A 23,668-nucleotide genomic window follows, 5' to 3' on the forward strand; every position below is an offset into this window, starting at 1 on the left:
AGTTAGCAGTACAACAGCTGCACGATAACCCAGCGTGCAGTTATCCAATGAGTTTTTTTCCTACACCCCCTAGTGCAATATAGACCATCGCTCCCATGTGACAGAAATTATATGCTTCCAGCAAACATGCAAAAATAGACAGACACAAAAGGTGCAAGTGAAAATATATACATTAATGCTAATTACTATACACCAGTGGTGCTGGGAATTGTGACAGTTGGAATGCCAGTCAGGTGTAGGAGAAAACCCCAACTGGAACACCTTCACACTAGTGATGGGCAATCCAGTTCCACTTTGGTGAACTCGTTCGTACAGTTCAGTTTGGTTCACTGAACCGTTCAAAAGATTCGTTCTTTCATTCATCTTTCCGTGACGTCGTAACATCATGTGACCGATCTCAACGGCGAACCGGCATCTACTTATGTGCAGGGTTGTAGACAGTAACTGAGTAAGTGTTCTGTTTCGTGGGCGAGCGTGTTCCATGATGGGTGTTTGTACAACACATTACCGCGCTAAATCTGACAGTCACCTGCCAGCCATATTGGTCAGATGTTGCGATAAGCGAATGCATGTTTATGGGACAGTCTCTCGCTGTCATGAAGGAAATAAACAATTCATTCTGCCACACTGTAACTCTCTCGTAGTTCACATTTTCTTCAGTCCACTTTCCGCTTGCTTCCGCCTCTCTGCAGGGCTTTCTTTGGTCACGCAAATTCACTTTCATAGTTACTTTTTGGTCCCCTTCATAGTAGGACCATTTTTTTCCCCTGCACCCCGGCCCTGAACTAGTTCAAGCAGTGCAACACTCTCACATTCTTTTTGCCATGGACCTTGCATGTATTTAAAAACTGGTGATGGGCCGGTGCGTGACTTTTCTTTTGAAAAGAATGAACTTAGTCTACGGGAAACAGCAAGACTTACTGCGACCTGTTAGTAAGAATCGAAAGCCACCCACGATCGAGCTTACTTCCTACTCGAGGTAGTGTTTCCGCCGTTCCCGGCGGTCGAATGAATCAACACTCAACTATTCCAGTGCGGGCGCCATCTGTCGGCATTCCTCCGAAGCTTGAATATGACAGACCACGAGCTCAAGTGGCCACACCGAGAGCTTACTGGTTTGTGATTGGCCGAGCCCCACGATCTGGGATGAATCGGAGAGCACTGAAGCGAGTCGCAAAGCCGGGGATCGAAGAACGATAGCGAACTCAACTGAATCGAAGGAATAGGAGAACCAGGAGAACCGTTCACTCGCGAGCTGAATCGAAGAGCAACGGAATCGTTTGCTCTCAAACGGCGCACTGGTTCATGGGTTCTTCGGTTCTCCGCGACTCGCTGCGTACAGTTGCGTTGTTCTTGCTGGTCTCCTTTGGAATCTTAGCGTTGGTTCACTACGGCGCGTCGATATCGAGCTTTGTGGCGGACGTCGTATGGGTGGAAGTATTCAGAATCAAAAATGTATTTTCTGTTTTTTTTGTTTCTGATCGGCTCGCTCTACGTATCGCTGGTGGTGATCTGCACTCGATAATTCCAAGTTATTTGTCAGGTATACCGGAAAAGGCCCTTTCTGACTAGCATGTGAGATGGCGGACATGTTTTTCATGTACGTATTTAGTAATGATCAGTACTTAGAAATCTTAAACCAGTCCCCTGGTGCCTGTGTACTTCGAATTTGGCGCCTCAGTGGCTACAGTAGAGGCTCCGCATAGAAAACTAGTAATGATGAGGGTCACGTGACCCACTGACGTCAATGATTCGCGAACGAATCTTTCGAACGAGTCCCTAATGTTCACTGATTTGACGAACACATCAGATTCGGGCCACGTGCGCTAAGCTTTGCCTGGCTAACTACTGCGCATACGTTCAACACTGACAGCGGCGAACATAGATGGCGACGTGCGCGCCATCGACTGGAGGAGAGTGGAGAAACGAGAAACTGTGAAGCGAACGCAGCGAAACCTGACAAAACGGGGACGTCTAAGTGAACTGGTGAACGAGTACGATCGACGCTAGTGAATGAGTTCATTCAGTTTGTGCCCGGGATTCGTTCATTCCGAACTGTTCATTCGCGAATGACACATCACTACTTCACACATGAAAAAGAGACAAGGCAGTACACATCGAAATATATTCATTTTACGTCAATCTTTATTTGTGATGAATCAGTTCCTGTAGTACTTCTAGTAAAACTCGTTTAATTAATTCATGCAGGTTCTATTCCTCTTAAAGAAAACAGTCAGCATTCACGACATTCCTTTCGACTTGATAACTGACATATTTCATTACAATATCCATGACCTGAAGTAGCTTATTACTATCATCATCGTCAACACGCATTATTACGGTACAAACTTTTAGATTGACAGAAAGCAACATACGATGCACTCCATTTGACGACAAAATCTGCTAGAGGTGCTGCCACCAGGAATTTTTTGGATCCAGTTTTGGGACAGTTGCTTTGGGGATCCCTGCAAGTTCCTCAATGGGCCTCACGAACACACAGCAATCTGTTCGAAGAACTTCAGCCACCCTTTGGTTGTTTTCTCTTTTCCATTTCCTTTTGAAGAGCCTAGCCTTGCCTAGCCTAGTCTTGAGCTAGCCTGCTTCAGCTTCTTGACGCACATGGTGTCATCCTGTGCTTTGCACGCTACGTGCATCAAGTATCCCGTGCCGTGAGTTCGTGATGTCGGAAACTCTTCCACGTAGGCGAACTTAGTGAGCTGGCGCATTACGCGCAGCCAAATACCTATGTCCTTGTCTTTCCAGACTTTCCAGTCTGGGTCACTTGTGGTGGTGGGGGGACTACCACATAGTGGGGTCCGTCAACTAGGCCCGGGTCGTTTCCGACCATGAGCAGAAGCTCAAGGATGGGTTGCGGGACCAACAATGAGGAGGGGAGGGCAACGATGGCACATCTGTTGTCACTCGTCGTGCGAGCGAGGCATCCAACTTGGCATGTTCTAATATAGAACAACCGTTGAATGCATGTGCCCATGTAGTCCCTTGACAGGAGCTGTGCGAAGGGGAACTTGTCGTACATTACATTGTACAACGTCTCACCCAGGGGCTTGAGGATGTAGATGTTGACTGTTTAGTCAACATACTGTAGGGCGGCGGCGCAGCGACCAATCCGCATGGGCAGTTGGTCATTTCTGCAGTAGGGGTCATCCTGCTGGGGAGGCTGGGCAGCCGGGGCTGATTCCATTTGATTTGGTTTAATACCCATTCTTACCAGGGCTTCCCCCACGTTAGTGGTTCGAGCCGTAGTGGCAGCAGCATTTACTTCGTCTCTGGGGTTTTACATGACTAGCGCTTTGTCTTGCTTCGGGTCTGAACAGGTGATGGATAGACGCAGATTGGCAAAGTCGTGCGGTCACAATATGACACAGTCGGTGGTGGTGTGGTCTGAGTTGATCGTGTTTGCGTTAAACCAAATAATCTCTGGTTTTCCTCGCGTGCGCGCTGTCTAGCAGCTTTCGTTAATGGAGGGGTGGTAAAACCAGTGATCACTCGTGTTCCGTCGGGATCTACTCTGTAACGAACAGAGTCTTCAGTATAATAGACCGGAGCCGTGCTGGCTGGCTGGCCGGTTTACGTCAGCAATCGGACGGCGGGGCCCTAGGGGGCGACCCGCTCATTGAGAGGGCAAGCAATTTACATGCAGGGCGTTCTGAGAAGAACGGTTAGGAGAGAAGGAGGTGAGGTTATCTAGCACTTCAAAGCAGCGAAAGGTAGCGAGAAGCAAGCGATAAACGGCACAGGACTGCCAATGCTGCCCCTCCCTTTGCAAAATCTTGTGAACCACTTAACTTGTTCTTGCGACGAATAGCTTCATTGCCATAAACAGTCTTAATAATTTGCAATGTTTCCATAGCAGTTTTCCCCAACTTGAAACAATATTTAATGTTTGCACGTTGTTCCATCGCAGGATTTCGATAGGGTCGATAGGGGATTGGATGGTACCGTCACACTTCATATCACACCTCACGAAAGAAGTGCGCTGGCGCTGCCAATGTTATTGAGGCGAATAGTTAAAACGTGTTACTATGAAATGCATTCTACGCTTCACAGATGGTGCTGCAGTAGCTCTGGAGAGTGTATTCAGTCACCTTTTCACTGGGAAAAAGTTGTATGATGGCAAGAAGGATGACACTGTATCTCCTCTTAGTAGCTATAATGATCTGAACCTTTGTCTTTGGGGGCACACCTCAGCATGACATCCATCCAAAGCTCCGAAACCTTGAGGGAGTCCGGCCACAGCCTCAACCTGACGTAGGTGCTTTGAAAGTTCTGCCTGTGTTGGGTGCCTCACAAACTTTGCTTCAAGTTTGTCCACAGCCACTGAGCTAAACTCTCTGTACACAAGGTTAACAAAGGACTTACTGATGACAACAACGTTGCCCATGATCTTGTTTTCCGCGGATGACGACAAATGATAGAGAGCAACAGCAACTCTCTTTTGCAATGGCAGGAACTTCCTCAAGTTCTTGTTGCTCCTAGCCATGGCTTTGCAGGCCCAAACCAGGTAGTTGAATGTCGCACCGGTCATGTGAAAGTCCCGCTTAAGAAACTTGTCAGGGGGGTCGTGCAGTGTGGTTCCCCTCCATTATGCTGGCCGTCGATAATTGCATAGCTGTTTCTCTCTTGTGCGTAGTTGCAATGCAGCTGTAGTCAGAACTTGCAGCTGTTGTTGTGCTCCATCTCACTGCCGACAGCATCAGTCTCAGACTGTGTTTTCTCAGCTGAAACTGGAGGTAGACGAAAGACGAGACATCTCTGCCCCTCGCGCGCACCACCGTACTCTGGCTTGCTGAAATACATTGCTTGTACATATAGTATAATAGATAATAGTTGAAGAAATATATCTATAAACAAAATAACAAGATGTGGAGGACAGACTACAGGACACTTAACAAAAACTAGCCCTTTCAGTGGGCAATCCAACACAAAGACCACAATATACTATGAAACGTTCAACAGTCGACGTTTTCGACAGTAGCACTGTCTTCGTCAGGACAAATGAGATACAGGGGTTGCACATTGCTTAAATAGGTTCGGTAAGTGACGTCACAATCGGTGCAAGTATGCCACGTGGCGGTTGTCGGCGAGTCACATTCTGGAACATTCCACAAGGTCAAGTCCGGGTGGTGATGTCATTCTTCTTGTGGAGTCAGCTCAGGGTGAGCTGTGCTTAGGCCGTACCTGAAAAGAAACAAAAAGGAAAGTATATTTTATTTATATTTTATAGTTTTCCTTTTCCTTTTTTCTTTTCCTTTTTTTTTCTTTTCAGCTACGGCCTAAGCACAGCTCAGAGTTCACAGAGAGCACAGCTCAGTTTCTAGAGTATGATACACCTTCGTGAAGTGTTCACATTCTTTCCGTGTTCCGTGATTTTGTTCACATATTCTATAAATTTTTGCAGCACTGCACATTTGTTGCGCCATAATGGGCTGCACTTTGTTGTCTGTAGTACGAATGCGAGCGATGTTTACTGAATGAGAAAAGAAACAGCTTCTGTCTCACATGGCAAACCACTCATCCTTATTGCAGCAACCATCATGATGCACAGAGGTAACAAGCTCGATTTGAACCTAAAGCAACCACTCTTCTGTGTTGTGCTCTCTGAAATGAGGCAGCAGCATGTCTTCTTGTCTTCCTGTGTGATAAAACTTGCAAACATTGTTCACGACATAAGAAATGCTAAGTGAAAATAGCACTATCACATGCACAAGTCTCTTACATTGCTCATGAAGTTGAGCGACCCCCCAGTAGATGAGGTGGTCATTAGACTTGATGCCTGTGATGCCTCATTGTCACGTTCAGTCGTAGCTTATGACTGTATATTGATTCCTTGTTGACCTCTGTTGTCCTGTACGTCTCCTGCGAAGGACTGTTTCATCGTCCACCTGAATTTCGTGGCCAGGACCGCCCATTCGCGGTTGTGTTGCCAGCTCTCTGCTTGCCAGTTGCCACACGTAGTATGTCTAAAAGCGATAAAACCCCGGTGCAGGGGACACAAAGAGACAACACAGACAAAGCACTGATGCACACATAGTATGCCCAGTTGACAGTGGTGTCTCAGTGAATCACAATTGTGGGACAGGCATACTCAATGATTTCCGTCATGGTCATACCTTTGGCCATCACGAAGAGCAGCAACAGGTTGGCAGCCCTAGAGAGTTTCACATTGGTCCTGTCAGCGTCGAGAGCGCAGCAAAAGAACCATCTCGTTATCGTGTGAGTATGCTTTGCTGTCACAGCCGCAGTACTGTTCAGTTGTGAGAGGTGTGGACAAGATATGAAGTAAGTTTATCGTGGAATAATAAACAATAATTGGGAGTGACTTGAAATCTTTGTTTCAGACATACTTGATTCCATAGTATGTTAGTCTCTAATAGAACAAACTGGTGGACTACCCTTCTGCTTCTGACGTGTCCCACAACAGAATTTATGCCGGCCGTCTTGCATGTCCGTCACCACTGTAACTCGGCAGTCAGGGCTTCTCGGGTTTAGATCTGAGCTCGCTACATATATACCACACCACTGAGTTCTCTGGACGATGGCCGCACCGAAATGCAGCGGCAGCAGTCTGATCTGGAGGCCTTGTCGCCAGGTCATGGCAAAAGGCATCCAGCTTCTCGGGGCTAGTGCAGATTGCACTAGCATCAGAGATGCTTGGGTCTACACGGGTAGCCATGTCTAAAGTCAGACAGTCATATCATGATAGGAGTCAAATAATAATCTAGCTGAGTCCCACCCTTAAGTCCAGTTTCATGCTACTTCTTCTCTTTCGTATATGAGTAATAATAATAATGGTACAGATAGACTAGGGTTCCCTAGGGGGGAGGGGAAGAATAAAAATAATGACAGGATAGAGAGGAAAATAAATCGGCGATATTCCTGTGCCACACGAGGTATTGCGGTCATATGCGTGAGAAGAATAAAATAAATGAAAGGATTGATAAAAGAGTAGTTAGTTGTGAAGGAAGGTGGGAGGGGAGAAGCGAAACCACAGTCAAGGGGACGAAACAAGGCAAACACGGATTTATTGTACATATGAAAATGATACATGATATAAGCACTGAATGAATACAGGAAATGAGTGAGGAGGGAGATGAGTTACGTAGCGGGAGTGCCTATAGTTGATTTAAAAGATTATTGAGAATGAAATGGAAGATTTTTTCTTACATGGAATATATACATAAACTGTTAGAGAGTGCTAGGTAAGCCCGAGATGCAGTCCCAAAAAGAAAATTCATTTTTACATGGAACACATACAACAGACCTGTATAAGAGATAAAAAGAATTATTCATAACAGAGAACATGTATACACACAAAAGGTATCATCAACAGCCAGCCTAACTGACCTATCATAATAGTGACCGTCGCATCATTAAATTACGCTGCCCTGGACAGCATGCTATTCCACTACCACGATCAACTGAAACTCTGTGTAACGACTGAAATTGAGTGTGTGTGGGGGGGTCACGACATCTGGATCCCCTCCCCCAGACCCTGTCCCTGGTTGAATAGTATGCTGGTGGGATGGCAACAACAGCTGTTTCACTTGGCACAACGCGCAAGATCGAAATGTTACGCATCTGCTTACCTTTTCCCCCTCATTGATGCGAACATCTATGTAGAATATTATATCTAGTTCATTAACACGTCGTGACAAAGGCAGCTTCAACTGCAACAATGATTAAACTCACTTTGAGAAATTAGTTTAACACTAGCATAAATACCACATTTTAATTTTTTTTCCTTTTTATGTTGTCTGATTTATTTTCTACTTTATCACTTTGTGACTTCTCCCAACATCTCAATACATCACTGTTATGAACACATTGCACATCAAATATAGAAAATACAAGGTGTAATTATGTGATGGCTAACATTTGCTCGAAAACGAAGCCTTCAATGGTGTTTTGAAATGCGGACGCGTCCATACCCTTCTTTTGTCCCAAAGATGCTTCGTCATTCTCGTTCTCACATTTTTCTTTTACGAAATCTATGGTTGTCGCATCGAAAAATAGCACAGCTCGTCATCTTTCAACACCGCTAGCACGAAAAGTGACCATCAGTGGGAGGAGCTTACGAGAATGTCACGTCACTGCCACGTCACAATGTGACGTAGGTGAAAGCTCCCTATAGCATAGCTCTTGATTTCCACGTCTTTTACGGTCAACATGCTGGTGCTTGACAGGTTGCCTTTACAACCCCTGATACCCTACCAAACTGTAAGCCAATACGGGTTCAAGTATACACTTGTGCCATACAACCCAGACGAAGGCGCAGGAGCTACCGACAAGGCCACACAGACAGCTGTTCCAACTTTCACTCTTGGTATGCACATCTATGTTCCTAAATTCAGTATTATAGGGTTTCTTCATCTAGTTTTGTTTGTGGATATTACAAACTGCACATGCCTTTTAGGAACACAGACTCACCTGCACCGTCCTAGAGTGTCTACACAGGCTTCACAGGCTTCTGTAAATCCTGCCAGTAAGGTGTCACTGGATTCAGCAAGCAGCAGCAGTTGCATGCCCGAGTGTGGCGACAGCAGCATGGGCAGCCACTTTGAGATGACACCACCAAACATGTCAAGCTCACAGGTTCCTGCCTTGCCTCTCGACACCAGCCAACCGTTGCTAAGGAGCTCCACCCCGATACCAAAGGAGCTCAACATAACTGTTGAGTCTGAATAGTACGTAGCTTAGTACAGACAAACAGTATTCACTCTAAACGGGGAAAAAAATTGGACAGAAAACTGCGCATGGAGATTATTTACGTCAAAATACGTATTAACAGAAGGGACCACATATAACAAACTGGGCAAAGTAATCTTTCGACAATCCTGTTGCTTTGCTTATTGAACGCAGTTTCCATGAAATGTTTTTTTTTTTTCTTTCTGCAGCCCATGTGATCCGCATGACACGACATTTCAGCTCTCCAGTGTCTCAGAAAGCACAGACTCTGACGAGTAAGCTTACATGACTAATATTAGTGCAGTTTATTTGTCGATTTGCTTGCAAGTTATGAATGCAAATAATCTACTGATGCTTTCAGGTTTGAGAACGAGGAGCCGTTCAGGTTGCAGCATACATCCCATACTCGTAAAACGTAAGTGTGAGACATTTCATTGTGTTTATTGTATCTCATCAGAGGTCAATAATGGATCCAGGACATTTGCTCACCGGACTATTGTCCACCGACTGAAAGCTAAACGCGGACAAATACTCACCAACGTTTCTGACGTGCTTGTTGTTTTTGCAAGTTATATGTGTCGTGTTTGGTGGTTCGTGCAAGTGGAATAGAAAAAGTATATTTCACAAGTATACTTCGTTATGCATCGGGGTGGGGGTGGGGGGGAGATGACTGCTGGGAAACATCAAATTTGTGGGTCATGTTTGCAACCGCACCCATGACAACAGCCTCTTATTAGTATAAATACTTCATACATGCGCACAAACACAGAAGCATTGTAGGACTCACATGGCAGTAGGGTATGTTGATAAAGGCGGAGCATGCGTGTACCATTATTAAGGGCACATATCTGTTGTTCATTTACTTTCAAAACATATCTTTAAGGGGGGATGTGGCAATTAAAGCTAACTTCCTTATTTATAGTTCAAACTTAACCACATTTGGTGTGCTTATGTATTTCAGAACCAGTATCTCAATGCAACAATCAGTTTCTGAATATCTCTTTTACTTATTGAGTTATAGGTATAAGCATACTGTCTAACGAGCATCTTGATTGATTGATTAATTGTGTTGAAATTTCATGATATTTTTATGTCAAAACATTACTAAGGGCCTGCCCTGTGCAATAAAGCTGTTAGTTTTTCTCCCCATCTCATTTATTACTAGCCAAAGTTTAAATACCTCTTGTCCTGTTTTTCTAGAGATATACTGCTCGACACAAAGGGCTTTACAAAATTTTCTGTATGAGATAAATAACTAATAGCTTTATTGCACTCCTTAATGTGTCTGGAACTCCATGCAACATACAGGAAGCCGCTATCTTCAATCGTACACATATGGTGAAGCTCGCCGTGATGACAGTCAGATGCAAATGAAAAGCTGGGAAAACCAGCTCCGAAGTTTCACTTGCTGTATTTGTCACAAATCGCTACAGCAGCTCTTCAAAACTCACCAGGACAATAGCCTTTCTATTCACGCAGCTTTTTCAGAGCCTAATATGATGTAAAATCAATGTCATCGTGCTTTACAAACGCCCCGGAACAGCCGACGTGGCACGGAACATCGACGAAAGCGCGCATTTTGAACGTGGCGCGCCGCCTCCGCCAATAGGAGGGCCGCGCGCTGGCCACGTGACTCTCGGGAGCCAATCACTTTCTGAGTTTTGCTTTCATCGATCGCGCCCTGCTCCCTTATTTGCTGTTGGAGAAGTGCGAAACAATGGCCACCGGGGAGCTGGATTTCTCCTCTTTCAAATGATACAAAGATGGCGCCGATCGGTGGGAAAGTTATCGCGCAATTGGCAAAACAGTAAGAGCCTTCCGAGCGTAATTTCTACTCACTTTTTTGCGAGTGCGGGTTACAAAAATAAGTATTTATTCAATTTCTAGTCTGAATTTGACTGAAGTACTTCGTGACATGATAAGTGAAGGCGTGAGGAGCACAAAAAAGCACACTTTGAAAAACCGACTTTTTGGACAAACTTTGACATTTTAATTGCCGCATCTCCCCTTAATAGCTACGAAGCGGACTGATATAACTAGCAAAATAACTGCGTGCCTGGCAAGTCTAAAAGCGTATAAAAATAATGTGTACTGATCAATGCCGCCTTTACATAATACTGTGAGGGTTATGCTGGGATTAGTGCTACATAAACTAATCCGATCACAAATTTTAACCCTGACCTTGCTGAATGCAGTGCGTACGCATACAAATACGCTCTGTTATTGTGTCGTGAAAAGTCGAGGCTACAAAATTAGCTGTTTTTTTTATGCTTCGACGAGTAGCTTTTACGACGACGAGTATAGATGAACCTCAGAAAGGTCTTTTTGTACTTCATATCTCACAGGGTAGTCCAGCTTTGTGTATGTGAGGTTGTATTCCTCCATCAAATATTCCCTGTACAGATAACGAGCACTGGAAGACTTTTTACCACACCCCTTATTTCCTTGTTTCTTGTAAAATAATTACCACACAGATGCAGACACGGTTTCTAAGAGGTTCAAAAAATAGAATTGTGATTTTAAAAATACAACGCTGATTATCATTCACTGTGTCACACAGTGTAAAAGGTGAAAAATAGAACGAGTGAGCAAATGTCTGGTCTCAGCATGGATTGATGAGCAATTGCCCACTCTCTGTCAATAATACAGTGTGTAAGAAAAAGGAAGCTGATGTTTCGTCCCTTGACGCTCGTGGCCTGTGCGCGCTTCACCCGCAGTTGTTCTAGCCATCGTCATCCGCACAGTCGGTCTTAGTCATCTGCCATTAAACGTTACCTAAAGCTTGATTCCTGCTCCTTTCCAACACAGTGTATTGTGCCACAATGAAGCATTTTGAATTTTGAAAATCATGTTTTATATATCTTTTAGGTGTGCTGCAGATGAGAGGCTGTTTATCGTAGCGGAATCTTGTTTAAGAGAGCTGCTATCAGTGTGTCCTTCATGCCAGCGAGATGATGTTGAAGCTGATATCACTCTCAAGGGTACCTGTGTAAGAGCAAAGATGACTTGCGGTTGCCAAAAACAAAGGCTGTGGTACAGCCAGCCATGGGTGGGCAATAGGCCACTGGGGAATGTTTTGCTGTGCTGCGGGATACTTTTCTCTGGTACAAACATTGCCAAAGCCCTCCGAATGCTGAAAATTATGGGAGTCCCAGCACTCAGGAGGTCTCAGTTCTACAAAACGCAGCAATGTTATTTGTTTCCTGCAGTAAACAATGTGAGTATCTCTGATATTTAGGGTAAGCTGACTGTGTGACTTATAAATGACATCGGTCAGTCCTCTCATGCAATATGTCTTACTACAAGTGCAAAGTCACAGAGCGCAAAATCATATGCAGTGCATAAAGCATACATTAATATAAGCGCTGTTCATTTACAGGTATACGAGACGAAGCAGCAACAACTGCTGGAGGAGCTGCGCCCAGTGCCTTTAACACTTGCTGGTGATGGGAGGTGTGATTCTCAGGGTCACACAGCTCTCTATGGCACGTATACATTACTGGAGACCACTGCCAATCGCATTGTACACTTCGAGTTAGTCAAGGTAAAAACGTATATCTTTGCGTGCTATGCCAAGTACATTTCAGTGCAGAAACTTTATGGGGCCATCAGTGGTAGCAAATCCCTGGTACAACTCTTTTTGAAATGCTGTTATATTTTTATTGATTCTTTCCATGGAGGTAAGAAACTAAGGAGAGGGCTAAAAGATCGGAAGGCCGTGGGACCCCTCTAGCGGTCGCTCCTGGCAATACCACGCCCATCTAGTTGCCCGGTCACGTGATCCCCACATGTTTCGGCGTTATGGCGGTCTGCGCGGAGGCTTTGAAGTTTAGCAAACTTCATCTTCAGCAAACGCCTTACCTTCAAGGAGTCCATTCGCACAATACTTTGAAGGTTATGGGTTGTTTCAACATTTGCCGCGTGATAAATCGCAGCAAAATAGCAAAACAGAAGAGAAGCCAGGCAATGTCACGATGACGTACGTATATCTTCTAGCGATTTAGTGATCCATTGCTTCCACACTGAGATGATCTATCTTGTGTTTCAACGGGTGTGATAACTTCGAACTCCAAATATGTTATGAAAGCGGAAACAAGTTATTCGGCCGCAGCTCGTCTCTGTATCCAGGTAAGATACGCCGCGGACATGGAGGACGCCATGTTTTATGACGTCTTGCCGTGACGTTTATGGGTCACGTGTGTGGGCAACTAACCACAATGCCATGCGCGGGTCACAGCACGCTCGCTTGCATTGGGAGAGGCGCTTAGGGCATCTCCTTAGTTTCTTACCTCCATGATTCTTTCTGACTTTACAAAATTTAAACCTGCAGACACAGTCTGGCTATCACATTATGTCACATGCACCTATAAAGCAGCAGACTGAAGACCAATCCACGTGCCAGTCGGCCCTGTAAACGCTTTAATACCTCACAGATTTTTAGCAGTATACATTGATGAATTCACTGGATTTCTTTCTAACTACTAGGTCACAGAGGTGACAAGCAGCAACGCCATGGAGAAGCATGGGCTACAAAGGTGTCTTGCATTTCTCGAGGTGCATGACATGGTAGTAGACATGCTTGTCACGGATCGGCACACAGGCATCAAAGCCATGATGAGAGACTTGTGCCCCCACATTAAGCATCAATTTGATGTGTGGCATGTTGTCGAAGGTGAAATCACAGTGAAAATGAAGCTTACAGAAAAACTTTACATGTGTGCTTATAACAGGTATCAAGAAGAAACTTCTTGCTCTCGGTCGCGCAGCAAAGCATCAGGTGGTGCAGCTGTGGATCGAGAGTATAGTTTGGCATGCCTACTGGTGCCAACCGACACCCTGTTGACACCCTGTATGGATAAGAAGTAAACAAATTTCAGAAGTGATATTGAAGCTCGAGGGAGGGGCCCTAACCCCTCCTTGCCCCCCTCTGGGTACAACCATGGAAAGCAACCTATATTGACACTAGACTACAAAGGTTCCTAACACTGTAAGCCGTGAAAATTTCCTACCTGATTGCTTCAGACAAGTTGCTCCTATATTCATTTGACAAACTACGCCCTTTTGCATAGGTGATACCTGCAAGAAACAATGCATGTGTAGTAGATAAATGCAAAAAAAGTGTGTGAGAGAAAGATTTGGAAATTTGCTATGTTCATCAGTAGAATCAGTAGCGCCAATCTTATGGCATTGCGTGTTTGCGTAAAGCTGTCTACTGGTCATACTGGTATTCTGTTGAAGCTTTCCCTATTTGTGGGAATTTCCACCATGTTCTCCTAGAAATATTGATGCAAAGTAATGAAGATAAGGGCTTGTTCTATGCAGACGCACGGTCTTTGCTACAGACATGTGGGATGGCCCTGAAAAGGGCCTTTTTTTCCTTAGACGAGGGGTAAGTGAAGATCTCGACGTAGATCAGCTTATGTGGATCTTCGTGTCTGTCATCTCCTCCTGGCACAATGATGATGAATGGAATGCCTCTGCCCACCAGGTTGACAACCTTCCAATGCTTCCTGGGGTGGATGCCGAGAACAGCATCTTTCAGAAGTCCATCCAAGACTATGTTCTTCCTGCAGTGGTGTCGGCAACAATTTTTTATCCCTGTAAGCATTCGGTACCAATTAAATGGTGACAGGCGCATGTGATGCATAGGATGAAGAGCCAAAATGCTGAAATGTTATCTAAGGACCGGGGAACATAACATTCTTGAATGCAAATAAATAAAAAGTTGTGTAACAAAAACAATACATTACTTTTCACGGGAAGTAGCCTGTGTATGTGGCAGATGGGGACAGGTTCCGAATAGTGCGCACAACACAGCCTGGAATCTGACGCCTGTTCCTTGGGCCAAGGTACCCCTATATCCAATTGGTGAAACGTGCATATGCTGCATATCTGATGCACCTGTCAAAATTAATTGAAATGCAAGTCAATCCTACGTTTTTTTTTATATGTGTGTCAGAACAAAATGTCGCGTGACGGTCTATTAAACAATCCCTGCAACTCTTGCTTTGTTTCATCCACATATCCCGTATGCCTTCCCGTTCCCAATAATGGAAAATGGATACGACATACCTGTTGTCGTTCGGATCCAGTGGCCGTAGCTCACGGCTGTGTCGCCGATACGGAGCGCCGTTGACTATCAAAAGTTCCCGCCGTGTACAGAAGTCGGGGAACAACACATGTTGCGTGATGCAGCGAACGCCGGCGCCGTTAACAACAGGCACCACGTGATCAACAGCCATGCAACACACATATTCGTCAACCTCCTGCGGCGAGCAGTGGCTACACATGCACCTGTAATGATTGTGCAAGTTAGAAGTGGTCACGAAACGACTCAATGTGCGCAAAATCGCCCGCATTTACTGTATAACAGTCTTACGTACTTAAAGTCAATCGGTTGAATATCGTCTACAACTCCCACTTGTTGACCATGTTGTTGTGGCAAAGGGTCAGCCTCGTAAGGATCGTCGATATCCTCGTAATTCAGCCAATCGATGTCAATGAAATCATTCTCGTCACCGCTGAGCGACAGGGATTCGTCGCTGTTGCTAAATTCGCTGTCACACATGACTACGTCGCGCGTCAACAACCTACGACCCCAGCAACTTACAACTGCCATGGCAACCGCGCCGAATGCACACAGCTGCTTTCCTTTCTGCTCAGCCAATGGGCGCACTACCAGAGCCACCCGCAGGCCGACGTCATACGTGACGTTGCATGAGAGTGAAGCGCAAGTTCCGTCGTCTGCTATTATGATGTGTTTCGACAAATTCCTCGAAAATGACTGCGTTATTCCGAATGAAACTTTCACGGTTGTATTTGTAGAGCACTCGTGAATATAGTTTTGGGTAAGTTTCGGAATCGCCCCGGCTGTACGAGACCGTCCCTTTAATGATAATTTTATTGATATTAGTAAAATCGTAGATACGTATTCTTCTTGGTTCTTGTTCCGTGAGTTCACTTGAGTTTCCCGAAGCTTCATGAATCTTCATCTTGAGTTCTCCTTGTCTGGCTGCTGCATATGGTGATGGAGCTTGAAGAGTGATGATTGAAGAGTGAAGATAGTCTGGTTAGATCCGGTTGAGAGTAATGATGAGATTGTAGGGGAGGGGTCTTGGATTGTTGGTAATTTGTTTGAATTGAATGGTGGGTTTGTGCTATGCAGTTACTAATGTTTTGAATGTTGGGTGTGGTTAGTTGTGATACTGGAAAAGCTCGTGCTGGAGTGCAGCGTTATCTGTTCTGATGAAAGTTTCTGCATCACATAGGTGTTTGGGCTGGTCTTTCTAAGGTCTCTATTGTGTCTGAAATCCTGTTGACTAGTTGAATTAATAAGGGATGGAACCTGTGTTCTTTAATTAATTGGGGGGTATAGGGTTTCATTTAATTTGTTTAATTCTTGTTCAATTTGAAGGATTATCTCAGCTGTGATAATACAGTGGAAGAGATACGTGAACGGTCTAAACTTTCAGCTAGATTTCCGCATTTGCATAAAGAATGTTTTGTGAGGTTGGCTGATTTAAAATAGTAAGGCAATCTTCCGTGATTTGTTAGAGAAAGTATCAGCTCCTTTATGGGCTTGCTACACCGATGGTCTTTTCTCAAGAAATTCTGGTGTGGAGCATGCTTTTCACCGAAATGTTTTAGCGTAGCAACAATTAACGTGAACACTAGCACGGAGGACAAAACGATTGTTACATCTTACCAAGAAGATGCACGAATCCGTGAAATCTCGTTGCAGAAAGAATGGGGGAGTGGGCAGCTGAATGCATGCGTTGAGTGAGGACATTTCTGGTCATTTCTTGGAGGAGGAGATGTCTGGACACTTAATAATTGTATCATGTACAAAAAGTTCAATACAATGTTTCTGTGGTACAATTTTATTTCAATATACATAGAAAACTATTGAAGCAAATACACACATATAATATAAGTTGGAACTATATTTTTCAAACAATAAAAGGATTGCTCTAGGATTCAGAAAAGGTGAAAAGGTGCTGCTTTAGAAAAGGTGCTGCTTTCCATGTCTCTTTGAACATTCTGCACATCCACTGTAGTATTAGGAAAAATAAAATTATTTCCTGTAAATATAATAGGAGTTCGTGAGATCACTGAATGTCCTTGGTACTTTACATTTGCAGGACATGGATCACCTCCAGTCAACATCTTAACAGAGTCATATGCACTAGGCATAATACTTGGTTCATTCCAAATAATGATTCTTCGTACAATACAATAATTCAAAGGAAAATGTTCACCTTGAACCATATTCGAAACATGACCTATATTTTGAAGAAGTGCTGCAAGGCAATTAAAGAAACATTTTTTCCTGAATTTGCTTCTCCAACAACATACATTGCATTCTTTTTTGGAAGTTTCTTTTCAACAATATCATATACACACTGAACGAAGTTCTTCATTCCATCGTTCTCTTGATATTGCCAAACTAAAAGTTCTTCAAGCACATTAAAACTGTCTTCAATATTCATGTAATGATCGTTGTTTCAAGCATACCAGACTGGTCCTTGCTTGCAGTTGTCCATCCATTCTTTGATCTCTTTTATGGTGACATGTTGACTCTTTCTCTGTACTTCATTGACTGCACGTTTGTAATCGTTATCGGACTTATCAAAGTACGCTAGTTCATCATTATCCAATCATGATTTCAATGCACAAGTTGAATAAATAGGAACACATGAAAAATCTCTAAAGGAGCACTAAAGTGGTATCTAACATGGCCAAAAACTGCTGTCATTTTGTAAAGCAGTATGTGAAAAGCATTCCCACAACATGTTTCTGTCCAAAGTTGTTTCACCACGGTGCAATTAATTTGGAAAATCGCTGCCGCGGTGACAGGCCGGAGCGCTCCAACTGCAGACCACACCCACTCTACTGTGACGTTTGTAGTAGAGAGCCCCTCATTCGTTCGTAGGAAAAACCGTCTGCTACGAACATCGCGAGCTGTTTCTTGTTGACTTCTATTCTTTATATGGTTTATATCACGTTTTCTAAAAAAACACAAAGGATATATGCAGCCTGAGAAAATAAGATTACGATCACAAGAGTAATATATCTGTGGCTTCTGTTGAATCTCAGAATTCACAGTAGCAGAAAGCAAGCGATGGCGGCAGTATTGTGGCGCCACCTGCTAGCCACTGAACCAACTGCGCGGTGAAAACGGTCGGACAGGCTGCACACTGTCGGGGAGCACGGGGTTTTCGCTGTACAAGCGCAGTTAATTTCGGGCTGCACCACTCGTTCTTCCCGTGGTGTCTGCGGTCCCAAAAAATCGTGGTTGTCGTGGACAGCCTTCAAACCCTTCGTTTCGGACATCACGTAGCCGGAGAACGCATGGCGTCTCCGAAGCGGTAGCAGACGCTCCGGCCTGCGCGAAGTTGCTCACCTCGATCATGTGATCCCAGCTCCAATGAGGAGCGTCCTCACCACTTGCGTCACATAGTGACGCGCGTGATGGCGCTCATCACGTGCCTATCGTGAAGGCGAAGGAGGGTGTTTTGCGCACGGGAGGTTCGGGGAGCTATTGCAGGCGTTCAAATTTCTCTACGGTTGCACTAATTGTGGGAAAACTGTTTTCGGCCGTCTAACATTCCATACTGACCAAAAACAGAAACAAAGTTGTGGGCCTCTAGACTGCTCCTTTAATGGCACTCACCGAATCATGATGAAGAGCTAATGACTTCTTATGTCTGTTTTGTTGTACCGGAGCTTTCTGATGTCTTTTTCGTTGTTGGCAATTTGCAACAGCTCTGTCTTCCGTCGTTCGACTTGCTATCAGCTCACAATAACATCTGCTCCGGCGGCAATCTACACGTTCGGGCATGTTTCCTTTCACGCTACAATCACTTTCCCTGGTGAAGTGATGGAAACGGAGGCTGGGACAACAAAAAGAGACAGAGGGGAGAGGGAGAAAAAGCATGTACGCTCTGGAATGGGAAACAAAACTACAATTTCCCCAGTGGGAGTAAAGGAATATACCAGCCAAAATCGAGACAAGTGCAATAAATGCACGATCATGAAGTACAAGTGAAAATAAGAGCATTTGCAACACCATGAAAACTTTTATCGACAGGGTAAACACTACATCTTGTGGTACACATGTCACCAAAAGCCTTCAGCTGGCGAAGCAATATCCCATAGCACTGAAATGTGCTCTCACATGATGCATCGTGGGGTCCCATTAATCAGAGCCTGAGTAATACAAACGAAGATACAGAACATTGTGCAGGGCTTCCGCTTGTGAGTCGATTGCAATGTGGTGTGCGAGTGTACTTCAGCCTTAAGAATGCTCTCTCTGCACTGACCTGGGTTGCTGGCACCCCAAGAGCGACAACGGGAAGAGAATAAATGTCTGGTCACCTGTACCTTTCTTTTTCCCAATACTTTAGGACGTTCAGTTGCTTGCTTATTCCAGAAACTTTCTTGAACTTGTTCAGGCAGGTTTGGATGTCTTCAAATACACATACTCGTAAAGGGTCTCAGAGTACATCCACATTCCACCTGCATTCCCAGATACCCTTCCTTTTTCATCAGAAAGGCTACGAGGTCGTCACCATCACAAGAAGATGGGTCATGGTCAGCAGACCTTCGTGCTTCTCTTGGTGGTGCTGGTGTGCATTGGCAAAGGTCACCAGCGTTTTTCCACATCGATAGTAAGTGCTGCTTATCCCCCGCATTTTTCTTAATTTGTTAGCGTGACGTATCTGGGATCGAAAAGACAGCCAGGCAAAACAAGTTGTTTCCGAGCAACTGCTTTTCTCGCCTTTTTATAGCAGCGACAGCGTGAATGAGAACAGCATTGCTAACTTCTCATGTCTCTATGTGACACTTAAGGCATGCTTCATAAAAATCGCCTATGGTAAGCTGCTCTTGCCGGAGTATAACGGTTGCCCCTTGAGCTGGCTGTAAAGCACTCACTATGTTGTCAACCGCCTGCCATTCTTCTTCGGTAAGATGGAGCTTGTTTGTCGACACCAATCGTTCTTCCGTGACAACCTTCGAACGGTATTGTGATTTGCGTGCAAATTTTTTTTTTTTTCACAATTCGTATTTTGTGCCTTTTTAAAAATATTGCTGACTTCTCGGATTTACAATCTGTCATGAATAGCAAACTTCAATGTGTGTGCAGTGCACCTGATACCACGAGAAAATACTCTGAAGGGAGGGGAATACATACCGTAAAAACTGTGTTTACTCAGGCATGATGCAACATCTTAAAGCAATAAAACGTAGATGTTTCACCACATATACCTGCGTCCTCTGTACACAATGAGCCGCAGGTGAAAATCAGTGTACTTATCTACAAAGGCGTTGTAAATATCCGGCAGAGGGCCACGGTTCTTGTTGCACGCCGATCAATCGCGCTGATGAACTATGATTCTAGAAACTCTCTGGAACCTCATCTTGCTCATCAGCCAACGTTACCGCATTGTCAAAATTAAAGTCATGTCCTTCCAACTAACAACGGTTGACCAGTTAAGATGTTGTTCTTCTGGCATTAGTCGCCTTAGCCACATCCTGTTAATGTTCCTTTACATGTGTCCCTTGTGGTCACTCGTCTCATTTTCACTTTGAACACTGTGCCATGCCTCTGGTGCGTGTCTAAACTCTGCTAGTACACCACCTTGTTCCCTTTTGCTCACCTGCTGACCTGTGTTGATTACTTTGCTTTCTGCTTTAAAGGAGCTCAGAAGGCCATCTAAAAAATTTTCAGTTCTGAACGCGTTGCAGAAGCAGGTAACTTAACTTTGTGATTAACACAAAAATGTTCTCTGTACGCGATATTTCTCAAAGAGAAATAGAGGAACATAGCTGCGCTTTCCCGCTCGACTTCCTCCTCAGGGTTGAACGAGGAGGAGAAGGGAAAACATCATTGGTGATGTCATTGAAGTAGAAAGCTGCGACCGCTCTTCTATCTGCGTCAGTGCTGCCTAGTTTTCTTTGTATTGCAAACTGTAGGATAGGTCAACCACAAAATGGTTTCCTTTCTTCCGTTTTTTTTTTTCCTTGCTTGCTTTCTTTCTGTCAAGTGATGAATAAGGGAGGACCTCAATATTTCTTGTCCAGAAATCCCAGATCTCTAAATTCACGTTCTGAAAACAAAGAAAATCAAGGAAAATGCTCGACTGCTCCATAAGATCATTAGTCACTATTTAACCACTGAAGTTCCACCACCGCCATCACTATTTAAAACACGAGACGTGGGTAACGTTAGTCTACCTGTTTATTCCCAAATAATGAACAACGAAGTATGAATAACTGTTGGCTTAGAGGTGAAACTGCACAAAGCAATTGCGCTGTTTGTTTAGGCACAGGTTTACCGTAATTTCACGCGTATAAGCTGCAGGATGCATTTTTAGGAACGTTTTGAAAATTTTCAGGCAGATAAGCCGCACTCGCAGATAAGCCGCAGGCAGTATGAGACAACTGGTTTGTGTGACAAAGGAGACCATAGAGAAGGCCATAAACCTTGTGGTTTATACTCCAGTGTCTGCATAGTGTACAACAAAGGAGGTCAACTCTAGAGTTCTACCAAGATCGGATTGTGCCCTTGTTGGGCGTTTTTCATGGGTCAGTGGTCTTCCAGAAGACGTGAATCACTGTCACCACTTTCATTAAAGCTGCTTGGGGGGAATGCACCAGGAAGATCAATCTACTCGAATGTGGACCCGCCCCTGTTACGCAGTGCTGCTCCAGACACTGTCCTGTCCTGCTGCTGAGACACTGTCGGCCCTTTTGTTAAAACCGGCGTGTGGGGAAAATACCAGGAAACAATAGTCACCAGATAAGCCGTTATTCGCGTGAAACGACAGTACTTGACATTTTTGCAGGAAATGAAAGTAAAACCTCCCGTGCACAACTTGCATCGGTTACGACGCTCATTCCAAATGGGCCAATGCTCTGTCCCATCCTTCCTTACATCTCGTGGCAGAGTTGCAGATGCCTGTTTTTTTCTCAGGGGAAGGTTCTCTTGAGATGACCTTCCTGCTGATCGTCGTTTCTTGTGCAAAACAAGGCCTCTAGCAAGCTCCGAAAGAAACACTCTCAGTGGTACCGTAGCTTCTGCACGTTGTTGGGCATTCCTCTTCTGCAGAAGCCACCCATTTACAGCAGCTATTTTCAAAGTGTGCCAAAATATGTAGAGGTACCACCGCCTTGACTTTATCCCAAACCTGTAGCTATAACACAGCTTGTCGAGAAGGTTGACCCCTCCCATTGACCTTTGTAGGCTGGGACCACAGCTGGGCATTCCACAACCACGTGATCTTTACTCTTTTTGTTCCATCGTTTGACTGTCACAGTTGCTTCCACATCAATACAGTCAGGAAGGAGAGTCACACTTCTGTTATCAAACCATTTCACTGCAATCATGCACTGTTCCCCACATGATGCCACTGAGTGATCGTAGGCACCACGGCCTTTCTTCTTCAACGCTTTTTCCCCCATCAGTTTGCATTATTGGAGCCGGTTCTCACGAACAGTACCGATGTAGGATATCCCCTGCAAGAGAGCTCGGAAACAAGGTGAGGGCTGGTAAAGAAGTTGTCTGCAACAACAAGATTGTTATCTCGCTTGGGAAGGCTTGAGCACAGTTGCAGCACAACCCCTGCTCCGAGACCAAGCTGGTAGCCACCGCGATCGCCATGCATGCCTCTGCTAAGTCCCTGGTACACATCGAAGTCATGGCAAAGTGAAGATTCTCCAGCACGTGCCCAAAGTTTCTGGCCCCACTTTCTCTTGGATTTGTGGGGCATGTATTGCCGAATGTGTGATCTGTCGCGAAAAGGAATCAAAACCTCAACCACAGCTGATATCGTTTCTTGCGAAACTGTTAGCATATTGTCTCACAAGTCAGACAACCACGGGCGCACCTTCCAACACTTGTCATCTTTCGTTTCCGTGGTCGCGGCGTCATTGTCCGTGAAGTGAAGATGACTTTGTTATTTTCTCAAGTGTGTTTCTTGACATGACCTGGGAAACTAGTTCGTACCGGCTGCTGACTTCCCAGTACGCACGAACCCTATGCATGTCAGCAAGGCCCATTCTGAAGAACATCCCCAATGCCGATGTGACTTCCTCAACCATCAAGTTCAATGACGTGCCATGTTTTTGCAGGTAATATTTGTTCGTCTCTTCCACAACATTATGGAGCATAGTTCTAGACAGAAACACATCAGAGTATTCCTTGACTGTCAAGGCTTCTGCTGCTGGCAATGGGAAGACATCTTGAAAGCTACGAACGTTCTGTTCGAAATCTGCTTTGCGCCAGGGGTAACGCCGTTTTGCGTATTTCGGCTTCAAATCAACAGCTGGGGCGTGGGCCTCGTCCGTATCCGTGTCATCATCCTGGTCGCTACAACCTTTCTCTTCTGTACTGCTGTCTCCAGCACTAAAGGTGGCTTCATCATCACTGCTGCCACCGCAAGAGAAGTCGCTTTCGTTTGTGTCGATCTGCTCTATCACATTCTTCACCGTCCAGCGTTTCGGGCGGGTCCGGGGGGGGGGAGTAGAATGATGACGGTAAGAACACCAGGGGTGCAATATCATGTACAAACTCCCACAAATTTTCCACGGTCATTGTGTATTGCACAGAGGAAATCCTGTTTTGCCAATAAATGTACGTGCATGTACGAATCGTTCTACAATACAGGGGGACAGAGAAAATCTCATTTTACAACAATCATATATTTCATACTTCCAACAACGTACATGTGGTACGCTCAATGACAGCTTCATTGCTATGGTCTATTTGATGACCGTCCAAGCAATTCCGACACAAAAAAACGAAACATAGAGGAACAAATGTACATAAATCACATAAAAAAACATAAATCACGTGTCCTCATGAAAAACTGGCACCATTGGGCAGTGGGTTCGAATCCTACCGCATGCTGTGTTGTCTGCTGGGTCCTCAGGAAGAATTCCCAGAGTAATAGCGTAACGG

The 23,668-nt window shown here is 44.7% G+C and overlaps 1 protein-coding gene across 3 annotated transcripts; it reads left to right on the plus strand.

The window, feature by feature from the left end:
• The first annotated feature begins 7,115 nt into the window (after positions 1-7,115).
• Positions 7,116-14,677, plus strand: LOC135374593 (uncharacterized). Of its 3 annotated transcripts, XM_064607534.1 has the most exons (9): positions 7,116-8,344; positions 8,435-8,705; positions 8,916-8,981; positions 9,068-9,121; positions 11,575-11,923; positions 12,086-12,250; positions 13,192-13,378; positions 13,437-14,095; positions 14,195-14,677. In XM_064607534.1, the coding sequence occupies exons 1-8, from the start codon at positions 8,188-8,190 to the stop codon at positions 13,547-13,549; spliced, it is 1,362 nt and encodes a 453-aa protein (XP_064463604.1). In that variant the 5' UTR covers positions 7,116-8,187; the 3' UTR covers positions 13,550-14,095; positions 14,195-14,677. The 3 variants fall into 3 exon arrangements, with proteins under 3 accessions (XP_064463604.1, XP_064463602.1, XP_064463603.1); XM_064607532.1 differs by having other exon boundaries at positions 13,192-14,095; XM_064607533.1 differs by having other exon boundaries at positions 13,192-14,677.
• Positions 14,678-23,668: the final 8,991 nt, after the last annotated feature.

This window comes from Ornithodoros turicata, unplaced genomic scaffold, assembly GCF_037126465.1.
Source record: "Ornithodoros turicata isolate Travis unplaced genomic scaffold, ASM3712646v1 Chromosome85, whole genome shotgun sequence".
Classification (NCBI taxonomy): domain Eukaryota; kingdom Metazoa; phylum Arthropoda; class Arachnida; order Ixodida; family Argasidae; genus Ornithodoros; species Ornithodoros turicata.

What these genes read in the sequence shown, in the direction of transcription:
- LOC135374593 (XM_064607533.1), top strand. Translation starts at nt 8,188, where the DNA reads ATGCTGGTGCTTGACAGGTTGCCTTTACAACCCCTGATACCCTACCAA. An exon ending in ATAACTGTTGAGTCTGAATA is followed by an intron (nt 8,706 to 8,915) that starts GTACGTAGCTTA and finishes TTCTTTCTGCAG; the next exon opens with CCCATGTGATCCGCATGACA. An exon ending in TACACTTCGAGTTAGTCAAG is followed by an intron (nt 12,251 to 13,191) that starts GTAAAAACGTAT and finishes TCTAACTACTAG; the next exon opens with GTCACAGAGGTGACAAGCAG.